Raw genomic sequence first — 14,144 nt, 5'->3', positions numbered from 1 at the left:
TGCTTCTTCCTTGGCCACTGAGTTGACCACCTGCCTGTCTGTCCATCTGTACTCTGTCCGCGTGGTAAATGGTAGCCCTGGGTCTTTGTGGTGCCAGCCCACCTATGTGTAGACCCTATTAAGGTTTCGTTAAGTTTTATTTTGTCGTTTTGCCTTTTTTTGTCTTTTTAGGGCCACACCCATGTCCTATGGAGGTTCCCACACTAGAGGTCCCATCGGAGCTGCAGCCGCCAGCCTACACCACAGCCACAGCCACGCAGGATCCATGCCACATCTGTGACCTGCACCACAGCTCATAAAAGGACCGTCTTTTCTGCATTGTCATAGATTAATTGACCATTTCTGGGCTCTTGATTCTATTCCATTGATGTATGTGTCTGTTTCTTGGGCCAGGCTTCTTCACAATAGCTTTGAGGTGACGTCTGAAATTGGGCAGTGTGATCTGTCTCGTTCTGTTATTAAGAGTATTTTGGCAATTTGGGGTCTTCTGTGTTTCCATCCAAACTTTTTTTTCTTTTTTTTTTTTTAGGGCTCTAGCCAGGGCATATGGTAGTTCCCAGGCTAGGGGTCAGATCGGAGCTGCAGCTGCTGGCCCACACCACAGCCACAGCCGTGCAGCAAACTACACCACAGCTTGCAGCAACTCGGAGTCCTTAACCCACTGAGCGAGGCCAGGGATCGAACCTGCATCCTCGTGGATGCTCGTCAGGTTCATTCCCACTGAGCCGCAGCAGGAACTCCTGCTTTTCTTTTGCAGTTTGTTATCCTTGGGCATCACAGCGCTTAGCGGATGCTGAACTATTCTTGCATCCTTGGGATAAACTCCACATGATTCTTGTGTCTGAGCCTTTCTGTGCGGTGAATTTGGTTTTGGTTTGCTCAGGTTTTGCTGAGGATTTTTGCACCTTTGTGGGTCAGTGATACTGACTTCAGTTTTCCTTGTTTGTGGTGTCTTTGTCTGATTTTGCCGTGGGTGGTGCTGGCCTTCTAGAGTGAGTTCAGAAGAGTTCCGTCCCCTCCATTTTTTTTGCAACAGTTGGAGAAGGTTTGGTGTTAACGCTTCTCTAAATGTTTGGGAGCAGTTTACCTGTGAAGCCATCCGGTCCTGCACTTTTGTTTGAGAATTTTTCAAGGACTGATTCAATGTCATTGCTCCTAATTGGTCTGTGCGTAGTTTTCTTTTTCTTCCTGGTCCATGTGGGATGAGCCTACATTTCTAGGAATTTGTTCATTTCTTAGGTTGTCCATTTTATTGGCGTATAGCTGTTTGTTGTAGTCTCTCATGATCCTGTGCCCTTCTGTGGTGTTTGTCGTACCTTTTCTTTTTTTTTATTTCTGATGTTATTGATTTGGGCCCTTTTTTTTCCCTCTTGGTGAGTCTGGCCAAATGTTGATCAATTTTGTCTTTTCAAAGAGCCGCCTCTGAGTTTCACTGGCCTTTTCTATTGTTAGACTCACTTGCCTTTATTTCTGCTCTGATCTTTGTGATTTCTTTGCTCCTTGGGTTTTGTCCCTTCCTGTTCTGGTTCCTCTAGGTTGCTTGAGGGTTTTTTTTCTTGGAGCAAGCCTGTAGCATCATACACGTCCTCTTAACTCTTTGGGCTGCGTCCCATAGACTTTGAATGATTGCGGTTCCATTTTCCTTTGTTCCCGGGTATTTGGGGGCTTCCGCTTTGCCCGGATCCGCTGGTTGTTGAGAAGCGTATCATGTAGCCTCCACATGTCTGTGGGGCTTTGCCATTATTTTCTTGTAGTTGATTTCTAATCTCATAGCGTTGGGGTCAGAAAAAAATGCTTGATGTGGTTTCAGTTGTCTTAAATTTCGCAAGGCTTATTTTGTGGCAAAGGAGTATGTTTCCTTTGCGCTTGGAACAAGTGTATCTCCTGCCGCTTTTGGAGGTGACGGGAGAGAGAGAGAGAGAATTGATCTAATGTGCTGCTCACGGCCCGTGTGTCCTTGTCAAGCTTCTGTCTGGATGACCTGTTCGTGGATATCGGTGGGGTGGTGGGTCCCCGACCATTATCCTTTCAGGTCAGTGTCCCCATTATGTCTGCTCGTGCTTGCTTTCGATATTCAAGTGCTCTCATGCGGGGTGCGTGTGTATTTACAAGCGTTAGCTCTTCTTGGAATAATCCTGTGATCGGGCTGCTCTGTCCTTTTTGTCTCCTGCAACAGTCTTTGTTTTAAAGTCTGCTTTGTATGATATAAGCATTGCCGCCCTGACGTCTGCCACGTGGGTGGAATGTCTTTCACCGTCACCTCACTTTCCATTTGTGGGTGTCTTTAGTTCTGAAGTGAATCACCTGCAGGAAGCAGATGTGCAAGTCTTATTTCAGTATCCATTCAGGCATTCTGTCTTTTGATTGGAGCATGTTGTCTCTTTACATTTAAAGTAATTACTAAGGAGTTTCCATGGTGGCCCAGGGGTTAAGAACCCGATGAGTATCCGTGAGGATGCAGGTTCGGTCCCTAGCCGTGCTCATTGGGTTAAGGATCTGGTGTTAAGGATGGGAGGGTCCGGGCATCATGACCCAATGCTCGGTCCTGAGCCCTGGGACGTCAGGGCCAAGGAAGCGGGAGGACACCACGGACACCAGGAGCTGCCCCACCACCACTGCTGCTGGGACCAGCATGGCTGCTGACCACACGGCAGGGCGGCCAGCACCACCCAGATCCCTCCGCGGCACTTCCCCAGACTCGCAAGGGCTGGGCACCGGGGCCCAAGGTGACTGAGCCTGAGGGGCTCCTGTGGGCCTGGTGGCTGTGCCTTTGGACACCCTGTCCCAGGCCATGGACATGGGGGTCTCTGTGCAGCTGCAAGTTGGTCGTGGAAATGAGAGCTGTGGGATCGTTCTTTTTTTTTCAGTTTGCTTTTCAGGGGGGTTTAAAGAGCTTTATTGAGCTGGAGGTTCCATTCTACACACTTCACCTGTTGCCAGCGTACGAGGCAGTGGAGCGAAGGGCACAGGTGTGCCACCATCGCTGTTTACAGCATTTTCACCCCCTTGAAAAGAAGCCCTTTCACCATCACCCTGACCCCATCACCACGTCCAGAGGGCCCCCGGCAACCACCCAGGGCCTTCCGTCTCCACGGGGACCTGTTCCGGACTCTCTGCCAGTGAGTGGTAGGCTCTGCGGCCCTGTGACCAGCCTCCCTGGACAGGTCTGGAAAGGGGGTCCTTTCCTGCCTGTCGCCACCCCATTCTGGAAGCTGCTGGACCCCTGGGAACCTGAGAGTCAGCAGAGGTGGCCTGGGGGACACCTCCAGCCATCAGGGCACCTGTGGGGTGGGTCACAGCTGCCAACAGTGGGCAGAGGATGGGGGTGGGTCTGTGGCACTTCAGGGAGGGGCCGTGGCTGAGAGAGGAGGCTGGGGGCTCCCAAGGGCATCTTGGGAAGGTGTGGATGGACTGAAGCCTGCAGGTGGTGGCGGGGGAGGGGGGAATGTCTGAGCAACAGATTCATGTTCCCCCAATCCCCCTACACACACACATCAGGGTGAGGGGCAGCCAGGTGCCTCCTGATCTGGAATTTCCTCTCTGCTCAGGCCCATGACAATGATGGGGCCTTGGGAGCACTGACCTGGGACACCCACCCCCCCGCCCCGGTCCCTCCTCTGGGCTCTGCACTCGGAGGCCTTGGGCCTTGCCCAGCCCCCAGGCCACACCGGGAGGGTGACCAGGGCCCCACGGGGGACAGAGACCACATTCCTTTCCACAGAGTGGGTTCTTCATGTGGTTCCTGGGGGGGCTGGGCCAGGTGGGGGGCAGCTCCAGGCAGAGCAGCTTGAAAGTCAGGGGCCTAGACTCTCCTGTCCCCCCTAGGGCCCCACCGCCCCAGGTCTCTCCTCCACAGACCCCAGGCCCCATGGCCACTTCCTCCAGTGTCACTGGGACTCACCTCCGCACACCTGAGGCCATGTGTCCAAGGCAACCCACAGGACACAACCCATAACAAAGAGCCAGAGAAGCCGGATGCGCCCATGGGGCCCTTCCCTAGTGAGTTGTCGGGTGGGGGAGGGCAGCCTGGGACTGAGGCCCCAGCGGTTGCTGGGGGAGGAGCCAAGAGCATCTGACCCTGGAAGGTGGGGCCCTCCCCTCCCTTCCCCTCATCTCCTCTCCGGCCCAAGGACCCCCCCAACCCCCGCTCGGCGGTCCAAGCACACAGGCAGCCTCGGTGCCGCTTCCACACTGTTTAATGACAGGATCTGGGGTGCCCTGCCCTGCCCAGCTCCAGCCCTGCTGGCAGGTGCGGAGAGACGGAGATCGGGGGTCTGCCGCTCCGGTAGCAGTCACCTGGCCCCAGCTAGGGCCCCAGGGACCGAGGGACGTACTGGTAGATCCAGGACACATAGCTCATCACTCGGATGTAGACCCCCGGGAAGTTGTGAAGGCCACACCCTCTGCCCCAGCTCACGATCCCCACCTGGACCCAGGTGCCATTCCAGCTGCACATCAGGGGGCCCCCGGAGTCACCCTGTGGGGAAAGGCGGCCCTCAGCAAGTGCTTCCCACGGGCCCTGCAACGGGGCATCCAGGCGGGGCGGAGATGGAGGCCGGGGCGGGTCTGGGGTCCCACCTGGCAGGAGTCCAGGCCCTTGCTCCCCGCACACAGCATGTCGGCCTTGATGGGTTTGCTGTTTGGACCCATCCTGTAGTGCTTGTTACAGACCTTGTTCGCCACGATGGGCACCTCCACCTCCTGCAGGTGGTAGGGCGGGGGCAGCGACACTGTGGGGGGTGGGCTGGGTGAGGGCAGGTCCTCAGTCCGCTCTCCAGATGGGGCTCCCGTGCCATCAGGGGAGGGGACGGAGCCCCACCACCAGCCCTGACCCCAGGACTCAGCTTCCCCAGGGCCTCTGCCCTCAGGATCAGACCACAGGACCTCTCTGGTCTAGATGCCTCTCCAGCCGTAGGACGTAGGACTCTGTCGGCTGGAGCCTGGGCTCCACATGCCCGGGGACAGGGGGTCTGAGGACAGCAGGTCAGGACTCACGGGCTCTCCACACAGAGTCCACTTCAGCAACAGAGGAGCCTGGGACCTGGGCGGGTCACCCAAATTCAGTGACACTGGACTCCTCCCCGCATCTTGTGTGCTCTGGCTGTGATGGTCAGAGCCCAAGACGGCTGCAGCCGAGCCTGGGCCTCAGCCCAGGGCTGGAGCCCGGGTCCTGAGGTCTGTCCCAGGAGCCTCCTGCCCGAACCTGGGCAGCACATCCCCCAGGGGCCAAAGGGTCCATGGGGGAGCCACTCTCTGGAAAGACCCCTCCCCACCCCAGCCCCAAGCACCTACAGTTGTGTTTGATGTTACCCCAGCCGGTCACCGAGCACCTCTTCCCCTTGGGGACCTTCAGCGAGGCAAACGGGATGCCGACCACGTTGACGCGAGCAGACAGTGTCAGGGGCGCCTCCAGCTGCAGCAGGGCGATGTCCGCGCCGCCCTTGGCAAACCCGAGGTACTTGGGGTGGCGGATGATCTGCTTCACTTTCGTCAGCTGGTCACCGTCATACAGTTTCAGCTGCCCCACTTGCACCCTGACATCTTGGGGCTTCAGGTTGTGCCTGGAGGAGGGGGGCCGGGGGTTCGGGGGCCGAAGAAGCCCACAGCAGCTGCCCCCCGCCAGGCCCTCTGCCCCGCTCGCAGCCAGCCCTGGGGATGGGCGAGCCCTACTCACGAGTCGACGCAGTGGGCGGCCGTCAGCACCCACTGGGGGTGGACGAGGGACCCCCCACAGTGGTGCATCCACCGGCCGAGTTTCGCCCTGTAGCTCCTCAGGCTGACCTGCCAGGGGTACTTCCAGGTTGAGACGTCATGCCCCCCCACAATGCCCACCAGCTCGTGTCCGGGGCCACGGCCTGGGAAGCACAGGACGGGGCTGTAAGGGACCCAGACAAAGACGTTTCTGGAGCTCAGGGGCTGGGGAAGCTTCTCAGAAGAGGGTGGCCCCTCCCTGCAGGGGGCTGGCCCTGGGAGCAGGACGGTCCGGGAGCCTTAGGGCACTGATGGGGGCAGGACTCACCTGGGGTCACAGGCACGGAGCCCCCCAGGCAGGGGAGGGTCAGGAACAGCAGCCACAGCATCCTTGGGGGGCCTGGCGGGGAAGCTCGGACTCCCAGCACCAGCTTCTGGGAAGGATGGGTGGCTGGAGGCACAGGCTGCCTTTGCGGGGGAGCAGGGTCCCCTTCTGTGCGGGCCCGCATGGCTCTGCCCTCCCTCTGTCCCCGAGGACCTGCATTTATCCTTCTGACACAGGAAGTGGGTACGGGGGTGTGGGCTGCACCCAGAGAGGTGCACGCCTTTGGGGGGGCCGGGGGCACGGATGCCTGTCTAGCAACGCTCAGCCTTGGCTTCCTCCACCAGGCGGGCCACCGGGTACCTGGGCAGAAGCAGAAGGAAGCAGCCCGGGGCCTCCCTGCAGGGATGGGTCCCTCTGGAAAAGCCACGGCCATGAGCTCAGGCTGTGGAGAGAGAGAGAAATCGAGGAAGGAAGGGGACTCCTGCAGTGGAGACGGGCGGCTGGTATTTCAGGGCGGCTGTCTACGCAGAGGTGGGGCTGAACTGTGAGCAGCTGCCCTTCAGCCCTGAGCCCATAGTCCTGCTCTTCTGGACCCCAGGCACCCATGGACACACTGTGGGCCTGGGGCACAGCCTCCAGGTCCCTTCCACAGCCCAGAGGCCTCCCAGTTACCCACATAGAGCCGGAGGCTACAAGTCCTGGCCCAGCGCTGGGTGTGCGCCCTGGGCTGTCAGGGGCTCACAGGAACCTGTAACCCATGACCACAGCCTGCAGCAGAGGATGGGTCTGGGAGCCAGTGGGGTTTGGGTGGGGTAGCCAAGGGCCTGTGGGGCCTACCCTGTCCCACGCGTGGGGGTCGTGGGGCCTGTACTGAGGCTGTGGGGTGGGGAAAGCATCAGGGGAGGGAGGGCTGTGGGATCTGCCCAGCCCTGTTCCCTGCTCCGTCCTCTGCCTGCTGCCTGGACCCCAGCTGCCAGCCTTCCTCTAGCAGAGCCTGGAGGCCAGAGGGCTTGCTACATGTGCCCAGGGAGGTGGTGCCCTTGAGGAAAGACAGCCAGATTCAGGACAGAGGGATTTCTCCCAACTCCCCAGGGAGGGGAGGGGGTCCGTGGCTTCAGCCAGGAGGTGTGCCCCTGAGCTTCCCGAGGGAAGTCCCAGGCCTGCATCCCTCGGGGCTCAGGGAGGAAGACCCAGGAGCGGGGAAGGGGCTGGGCTGCTCTGAGGCCCTGAGGCTCCTTCATGCGTCTCTGGCCATAGTTCCCAGCCACCCCATGGTCACCCCAGGGAGGGAAGTTGTACCTGAGACCCTCAGGCCCCTGGCTCCACTGGGCCACCCACGCCGTCCCCCCCGCCCCGACACATGGGGTTACAAGGAGAGATGTGGCGGGAATGCAGGGCACCGCCCAGCTCCTGTCTCTGGCCCCCGTCCCCCCGATAGCCTGGGGTGCCTCACAGCTGAGCCAGGGTGCCCATCCCGGAAAGGAGGGGATGCTGAGAGGCCCATGCTGGGGCTGGCTGCTCTGTCCACACTGGTCTCAGGCAGGGCCAGTGTGGGGGGACAGGGAGCTCCCCAGTCTCAGTCATCCTCAGGCCTGGCCCTCGGCACCCCTGGTGTCCCGTAGCCAGGCCTCACGGCCGGACGTGCTGCACAAGGCCCCTGGAATCTGGCAGGAGGCCAGAGCGGGCCTGGGTCCAGTGCCCGCAGGTGCCCCATGGGGCCTGTCTCAGGTGCAGTCACACACACCCTGAAGGCATAAATGGGGTCTCCCCATGATGACAGCCTTTGAAGGGGAGACCTGGCAGCTGGGGACAGACCGCCCAGGACAGACTGCTGGGAGGTGTCTCCACTTGGAGTCCCAGGGACGTGTGATGACTCGGCATGAAATCTGAAGGAAGGCAGCCGTCAGGACCCCGTGTTGTGGGTGGTCTCCCCTGGGTACCTGAGTGCACTCCTGGCTCCGCTGAAGGCTGAGGGGGACCGGGGCCATTGACAATGCACCCGTGTGGGTACGCACACACACCCAGGGCACACAGACACCCGCGCATGGCACGCCAGTGGGCATACGGTTGCAGGTGGGGGCTGTGTCTGCAGCTGGGCAGCTCTGCTTGAGGGGGCGGGGATGGTGGGGTCCTGCTCAGCTGGCTGCCCCTCCACTGCACCTGGGGCCCCTGAGGGCAACCCCACAGGCCTCCGCCTGGACAGCAGATCCCTTTACCCTCCTGGTTCCATGTTGATGGGCAGCTGGGCTCCACGTGGTGTCTCCGGGGCACTGGGACGGCACCATCTGATGGAGAAAGAAGGCCTCCTTCCTGCTTCCAGAAAGAACTGTCTCATCCACTGTGAAGCCTCAAGGCCCATGACTGCTGGTGGCCTGACCACCTCTAGGACCCCAGGGCTCAGGGACAGCAAGGAGCCCCTTCCCATCTCTGAGAAGGCGCCCCATCCTGGACGTAGGGCTGAGTCAGACCCCAAGGGCACCTGCCACTTGGAACCCCAGCCTGGGAGCTTCACGTGCCCAGAAACAGCTTCTCAGGAGTGGAGAAGCACCTGCACATCTGCCCACTTCCTGCTGGAATTTTCAAAGGGCCCCAGGACCTGAGAGCAGGTGGAGAGGGGGGCGGGGCACCTTTCCTGCTGAACCTGCGGTTCCGGTTCCGGGGAGGGAGACGGGCAGACAGATCTGGGCCAGCAGATCCCAGCAGCTCACAGGCTCTCTGGGTAAGAGGATCTCACAGCACGGTGGTTGCACACACACTCCCCTGGGCTCCCCTGGGAACCAGGTGAAGCTGTGTCTGCCCGTTGGCTTTCTCCAGACCAAAAGCAGCCTCCTCCCCATGACAGGAAGTAGCGTTACCCAGCTCAGGTTCGGCGCTCGCTGCTCAGGAATCCAGTGCCGACGGAGTTCCCATCGTGACTCAGTGGAAACGCATCTGACTAGTAACCATGAGGACGCAGCTTCGATCCCTGGCTTCACTCGAGGGGTTAAGGATCCAGCGTTGCTGTGGCTGTGGTGTAGGCCGCAGACCTCGGCTCAGATCCCACATTGCTGTGGCTGTGGTGTAGGCCGGCAGCTGCAACTCTGATTCAACCCCTAGCCTGGGAACCTCTTTATGTCTTGGGTGCACCCCCCCCCGCAAAAAAAAAAAAAAATCCACTGCTGAGAGGCCAGTGATTGAACCCCAAACCTCACGGTTTCTAGTCAGATTCCTTTCCCCTGTGCCACAACGGGAACTCCCACATATTTGTTTTCTATGTCTGTGGGTCTGGTTCAGTTTTGTAAATCAGTTCTTTTGTCCTATTTTCTTTAGATGTCCCCATCTAAGTGACATCATATGGATGCTTGTCTTTTGCTGACTGACTTTACTTACTATGAGAATCTCTAGTTCTATGTTGCTGGGAGTGACCTTTGTTCATTCTTTTTGCTGGCTGCGTAATATTCCATTGTGTCTATGTAGCACATCTTCTTTCTCCGTCTGTGGCTGGACATTGAGGTGGGTTCCATGGCTTGTTTATTGTGAATTTTGCTGCTTTGAACATTCAGGTGCGGTTTTCTCAGGCTCTCTGCCCGGGAGCAGGACCGCTGGAGCATCGGGCCATTCCAGTTTTAGTTTTGCAAGGTGCCCCCATGCTGTTCTGCATAATGGCTGCACCAATTTACATTCCCACCACCAGCGTAGGAGGGGTACCTTTTCTCCACACCCTCTCCAGCGAGTCTCGATCGTGGACCGTTTGATGACTGCCGTCTGAGCCAGTGTCTTCACTCCATGTGCCCTGTGGGGAGGCAGCTTGGTGTCTCCAGGGGCGTGGTGGCCTCCAGGGGCTCCCGCGCGTCCCATGCTTGCACGTGTCGTGGGGAGACCAGCCTTGCCGCTTCCACGTTTGCCGGATGGTGACAGGGAGGTCCCCACCCCGGCTATTCCTTTCAAGCTGATGAGGTTTCTGGTTGGGTCCACCTTCTTGCCACCACCAACCTTAACAGAGCGCTTCCATTTAAATCCGACGTCGCCAGGCCTGCTTGCCCGCCTCACCCTCACAGGACAGGAGGCCTGGCTCGGGAGCCACACACCCTCCAGCGCCACCGACCAGACATCTCCCTGCGTCGGCCCGAGGGCTTCTGGGTCCCTGGTCCTCCCACCTCCAGGTAGGAGCTTCTCAGCTTCGCCCAGCGCAGGTGCAAAACGGCCCCTCTGGATGTTTTTCCAGAGCGCAGCCCAGGGACAAAGGAGTCGGGAACCAGGGTTCCAAGCTCGCCGGGTGTCCTGCCGCTTCCTCTGGGAAGCCCCTGGGTATCTGCTGTCCACGTCTCGGGGATGAGACCAGTTGGGGCAGCACGTGGCCTGCGCTTGGGCCCCCGCCCCGCCCCCGCAGCCGCGGCCTCCCTCTGCGCTCAGCCTGAAAGGACCTCAGATCCCGTCCTCCCCCAAAATCCCGTCCTGGGGACAGGCACCAGCTCGGAACTCGGCTCTCACCAAACGTGCCGGCTGAGACCAGGAGGAGCTGGTGGCCTTCCTCCTCCCCCCATCCTCAAGGGCACGGCCCCCCCGTAAGCCAGGCGCCCGGGCGGGACACAGAGACCCTCGCCCCCTGAGTCCTGCCCCGGGCGCCGTCGCCTCGCCGGCCAGCACCTCTGTCCCTCTGCAGGCTCTGCTCTCCTCTGGCTCAGGGCCTGGGCCTTGGGCAGCGCCCCACGGAGGGGCTGGTGAGGAAACTCCCCACGGCTCCCTAGTCCCTCGGGAGGGAAGCCGTGTCCCACTGGCTCCAGAGGCGCCTCCGCAGAAAAAGCTCCCAACACCCACGGTGGGGACTAGTTCCATCCAGGTGGCCGGCTGCCGCCTCCTCCTGCCCACAGCTCCCTTCGCTTCCCCACAGTGCCTCCCCCGAATTCCCAACTCATGGCAGCCGGTGGCATCCTGCAGGGCAGGGCCGGGCAGGTGAGCCCGGCAGGTGAGCCTGGCAGGTGGAACTGGATCCTGACCGGGTCGCACGTTCCCGGAGGTCACAGATCTTTTGGAAAAAAACCCAAATGGGGTGTTGTATCAGAGGATGCAACAGCAGCAGCAGAGGCAGGCTGACCTTTAAGGAACCTCTTGAAGGGGAGGGGGGATGGTTGAGAACCAAGCCAACGGCCGGGGAGGATGAGAGCCACGTCAGCGTGTTCTCAGAAACACCACATCCCAACCCTGTGAACCGTTTGAGATCAAGCTCTAATAGAGGGCAAATGTTGTGAGAGATAGATTCGGCAAAGGAAGTGAAAGAGCAGAATCAAGCCGACTGTTATCTTTGGCAGAGAGATAGCACCCCAAAAGGGAGATCTAGGCACCCAAATGCAGAATTCACAGTCTAGATGAGATCTAGATGACAGATGCAGGGCGAGGGGAGCCCAGGAGGAAGGCCAGGCAGATAACCGTCTTGTGGAGGCAGCCAACGATGCCTAGCTGTCCTAGGAGAAAGGGGAGAAAAGGGAGGAACAGAAGGAGGGGAGCAATGGAAACTAGTAACCTCAGGCGGTGGACACCAGTTTGAGGGTATTCACAATTGCATACGTGGGAAGGGGGTGGCCTCACCAGCAAAAATACCCGTATCAAGGGCAGTATAAGACACACATCTGGAAATGTGAGTTGACAGGAGAGAAGCCAATGTGGACAGGGAAAGGATGAAACAAAGATTTCACGGGAGCTACTCGCCAAAAGATAGCATGATTTTTTTTTTTTAATTGTGACACATTGGGTTTCATCTCAATGAAAACCCTCCGTTCCTCAAAAAACACTTGGAAGGAAATGGAGCAAAGAGTCCCAGGACGAAAAGAGCTGCATGGGATAAAACGCGTGTATCCGGAACGTATAAAGAATTTTCCAAATACCGTCATGAGAAAACAAAACCCCATGAGAGGGATCATTCAACGGATGCAACCATTTCGGGAGGAACAGGGCCAGCCTGGGTGTGCCAGCGAAGAGAAGGCCAGTCGGTTGAAAGGACCCCGGCTCAGGAAGAAAAGGAACGCAGCCTCTGGCCCGTTCTTGGCTTTCTGGGGCCTGGGGTTTGGTTTGCTCTCCTGAGACGTCCCGTCTTCGTTAATGATGTGCTCGTTCTTTGCATCCCTGCGTGTGGTTTTAAGAGCGGCCTTAAAGGCGTTGCTTGATGGTCGAGGCACCTGCAGCCTTGGCGACATCTGTCCACATCCTGGACCCAGGCCTCCGAGCCCCAACCCAGCCGTGTGCATGGCCGCCCCTCCCACTCCCAGAGGGGCCAGGGGTTCATTCTCACGGGAATGACGGGGCCCCGCGTGGTTTTGCAGAGAACAGCCAGCACCCCGGCCCGAAGGTTGCAGGGTGTCTGAGTCCCACATGAGGTGGCGCCAGCACACGGACCCGCTTTGCAGGTTAGGCGGTAGGAGAGGGGGGCCCACGGCCCAGCACCTGCTGGTCACGCCCGAGAGACGCCAGTCATGTCTCGGCCAGGACGTCCTCCAGGACCAAGTCCAGTCCTTGTCTTGGAGCTGTGTCCCCAGCAGAGGAATCAGGGCGTGAGGGCTGTGGAGGGGGGCAGGGCCGCCCACTGTCACTCTCAGTGGGGGACCTGTGCTCCAGGTGCCCTTTGGTCTGGACTCTGCAGGGGGGAGCCCAGTCCCTCAAAGGCGCTCATGTTCACCGAGTTGTGGCTGACGTGCTGGCTGTGCTGCAGTTTTGTATCCAGAGGCCAGGGCGCAAAAAGAAGTGTCATTCTCTTGGCAGGGACAATGACACGGACCCCCAGGAGGAGAGGACTGTTGTGTCGCCTTGGGGGCCAGGGGAGATGAGGGACGTCCTTGCTGCCCCTCCATCAAGTGGGACGGCAGGTGGACAGGGCAGCCACCCTGCCTGAGAGTCCGCGTCACCAGACGGAGCTCAGACCCTCAGGGATGCGGGGTGGGGGTTGTGCCACCAGGTGAGTCCCAGGGTCCACAGGTGTAGCTGAGGGGGTCCATATGGACTGTGGAGGGGCCCTGGCTGCCCCATCGTGGCAATAGCAGCTGTCACCTGCACCTTGAGCCTCTGTTCTGGGCTGTCCCCAAGCACAGGGCCACCAGGTGGGCCGTGCTGGGCACAATGAGCCACCCGGCCCCCCAGCAGGGAGGCACTTGCTAACTGGTGGCAGAGGTGGGGGGCTGCTCCTTCGTGGCCACCTCAGCTCCATCAGTGGCTTCCTAACCAATCCAGGATGGAGGGCGGGGGCGAAGGGCGGGGGCGGAGGAGGGCAGAGGTCAGGGGTCGGAGGGCGGGGTGGGAGGAGGGCAGGGGCTGCTGGTCGGAGGGTAGGGGCCTGAGGACGGAGTGCAGAGGGCAGGGGCGGGAGGGCAGGGGGCCGGGGGCGGATGGAGAAGGACAGGGGATGGGGGGGCGTGCAGGATAGGGGGCGCGGTCGTAGGGGGTCCGGGGACGGAGGGCGGGGGTCGGACGAAGGCGGAGGGCGGGCCGGAGGGGCCGGAGGGCAGGGGGCGGGGATGGAAGGCGGGGTCGGAGGCGCGCTGACGGCGGGGGCGGTGTCAGAAGGGGCGGAGTAGGAGGACTGAGGGCACCGGGGCAGGAGGGCAGGGGCCTGGGGGCGAAGGATGACGGTCCTGGGGTGGAGGGCAGAGCGCGGGGCCGTAGGGGAGCGGGGGGCGGAGGGCGGGGGGCGGAGGAAGGCGGAGATCGCAGGGCGGAGGGCAGATGACGGAGAGCAGGGGCAGGGATGGAAGACGGGGTCGAGGTGGGCAGGGGGTGGGGGGGCTGGCTCAGAGGAGGGCGGGGTCGCAGGACGGAGGGCAGGGGGCCGGGTGGAGGGGGTGAGGGTCAGGGTCTAGGGGCCGAGCTGGGCTGCAGTTTAATCGGGCGGTTTGGGAGCAGCGAGACCTCGGTGTGGGGAGTTGTATCCCCCCGCGTGGTCCCTCATGGGGACACGGACGCACAGGAGCGGCCTGGCCTTGGTGAACCGGGTGCCCTGGGAGGGGTCCCCACAGCTTAGCGCTCGGCTCCATTTCCATGCACTGCGGCCACTCTCCAGCCGTCCCCCAAAGCTGTCCAGAGAGTCCTTGGGGGCAGGGCCGTGTCCCAGGTTCGTCTCAGGTCCCCTAGGGCGTGGGGGACGGGTGCTGGGCACAGAGGGCAC

At 60.4% G+C, this 14,144-nt stretch overlaps 1 protein-coding gene across 1 annotated transcript; it reads right to left on the bottom strand.

Annotated features, from left to right (window-relative positions):
• Positions 1 to 4,178: 4,178 nt before the first annotated feature.
• LOC125126775 (mastin-like) lies at positions 4,179 to 6,222 on the bottom strand. Its single transcript, XM_047779173.1, has 5 exons — positions 6,020 to 6,222; positions 5,675 to 5,855; positions 5,293 to 5,561; positions 4,579 to 4,730; positions 4,179 to 4,477 (listed from the first exon to the last, which is right to left on the bottom strand). The coding sequence occupies exons 1-5, from the start codon at positions 6,198 to 6,200 to the stop codon at positions 4,307 to 4,309; spliced, it is 954 nt and encodes a 317-aa protein (XP_047635129.1). The 5' UTR covers positions 6,201 to 6,222; the 3' UTR covers positions 4,179 to 4,306.
• Positions 6,223 to 14,144: the final 7,922 nt, after the last annotated feature.

This window comes from Phacochoerus africanus, chromosome 5 (assembly GCF_016906955.1).
Source record: "Phacochoerus africanus isolate WHEZ1 chromosome 5, ROS_Pafr_v1, whole genome shotgun sequence".
Lineage (NCBI taxonomy): Eukaryota > Metazoa > Chordata > Mammalia > Artiodactyla > Suidae > Phacochoerus > Phacochoerus africanus.
This window is presented reverse-complemented; position numbering and strand designations above follow the sequence as displayed.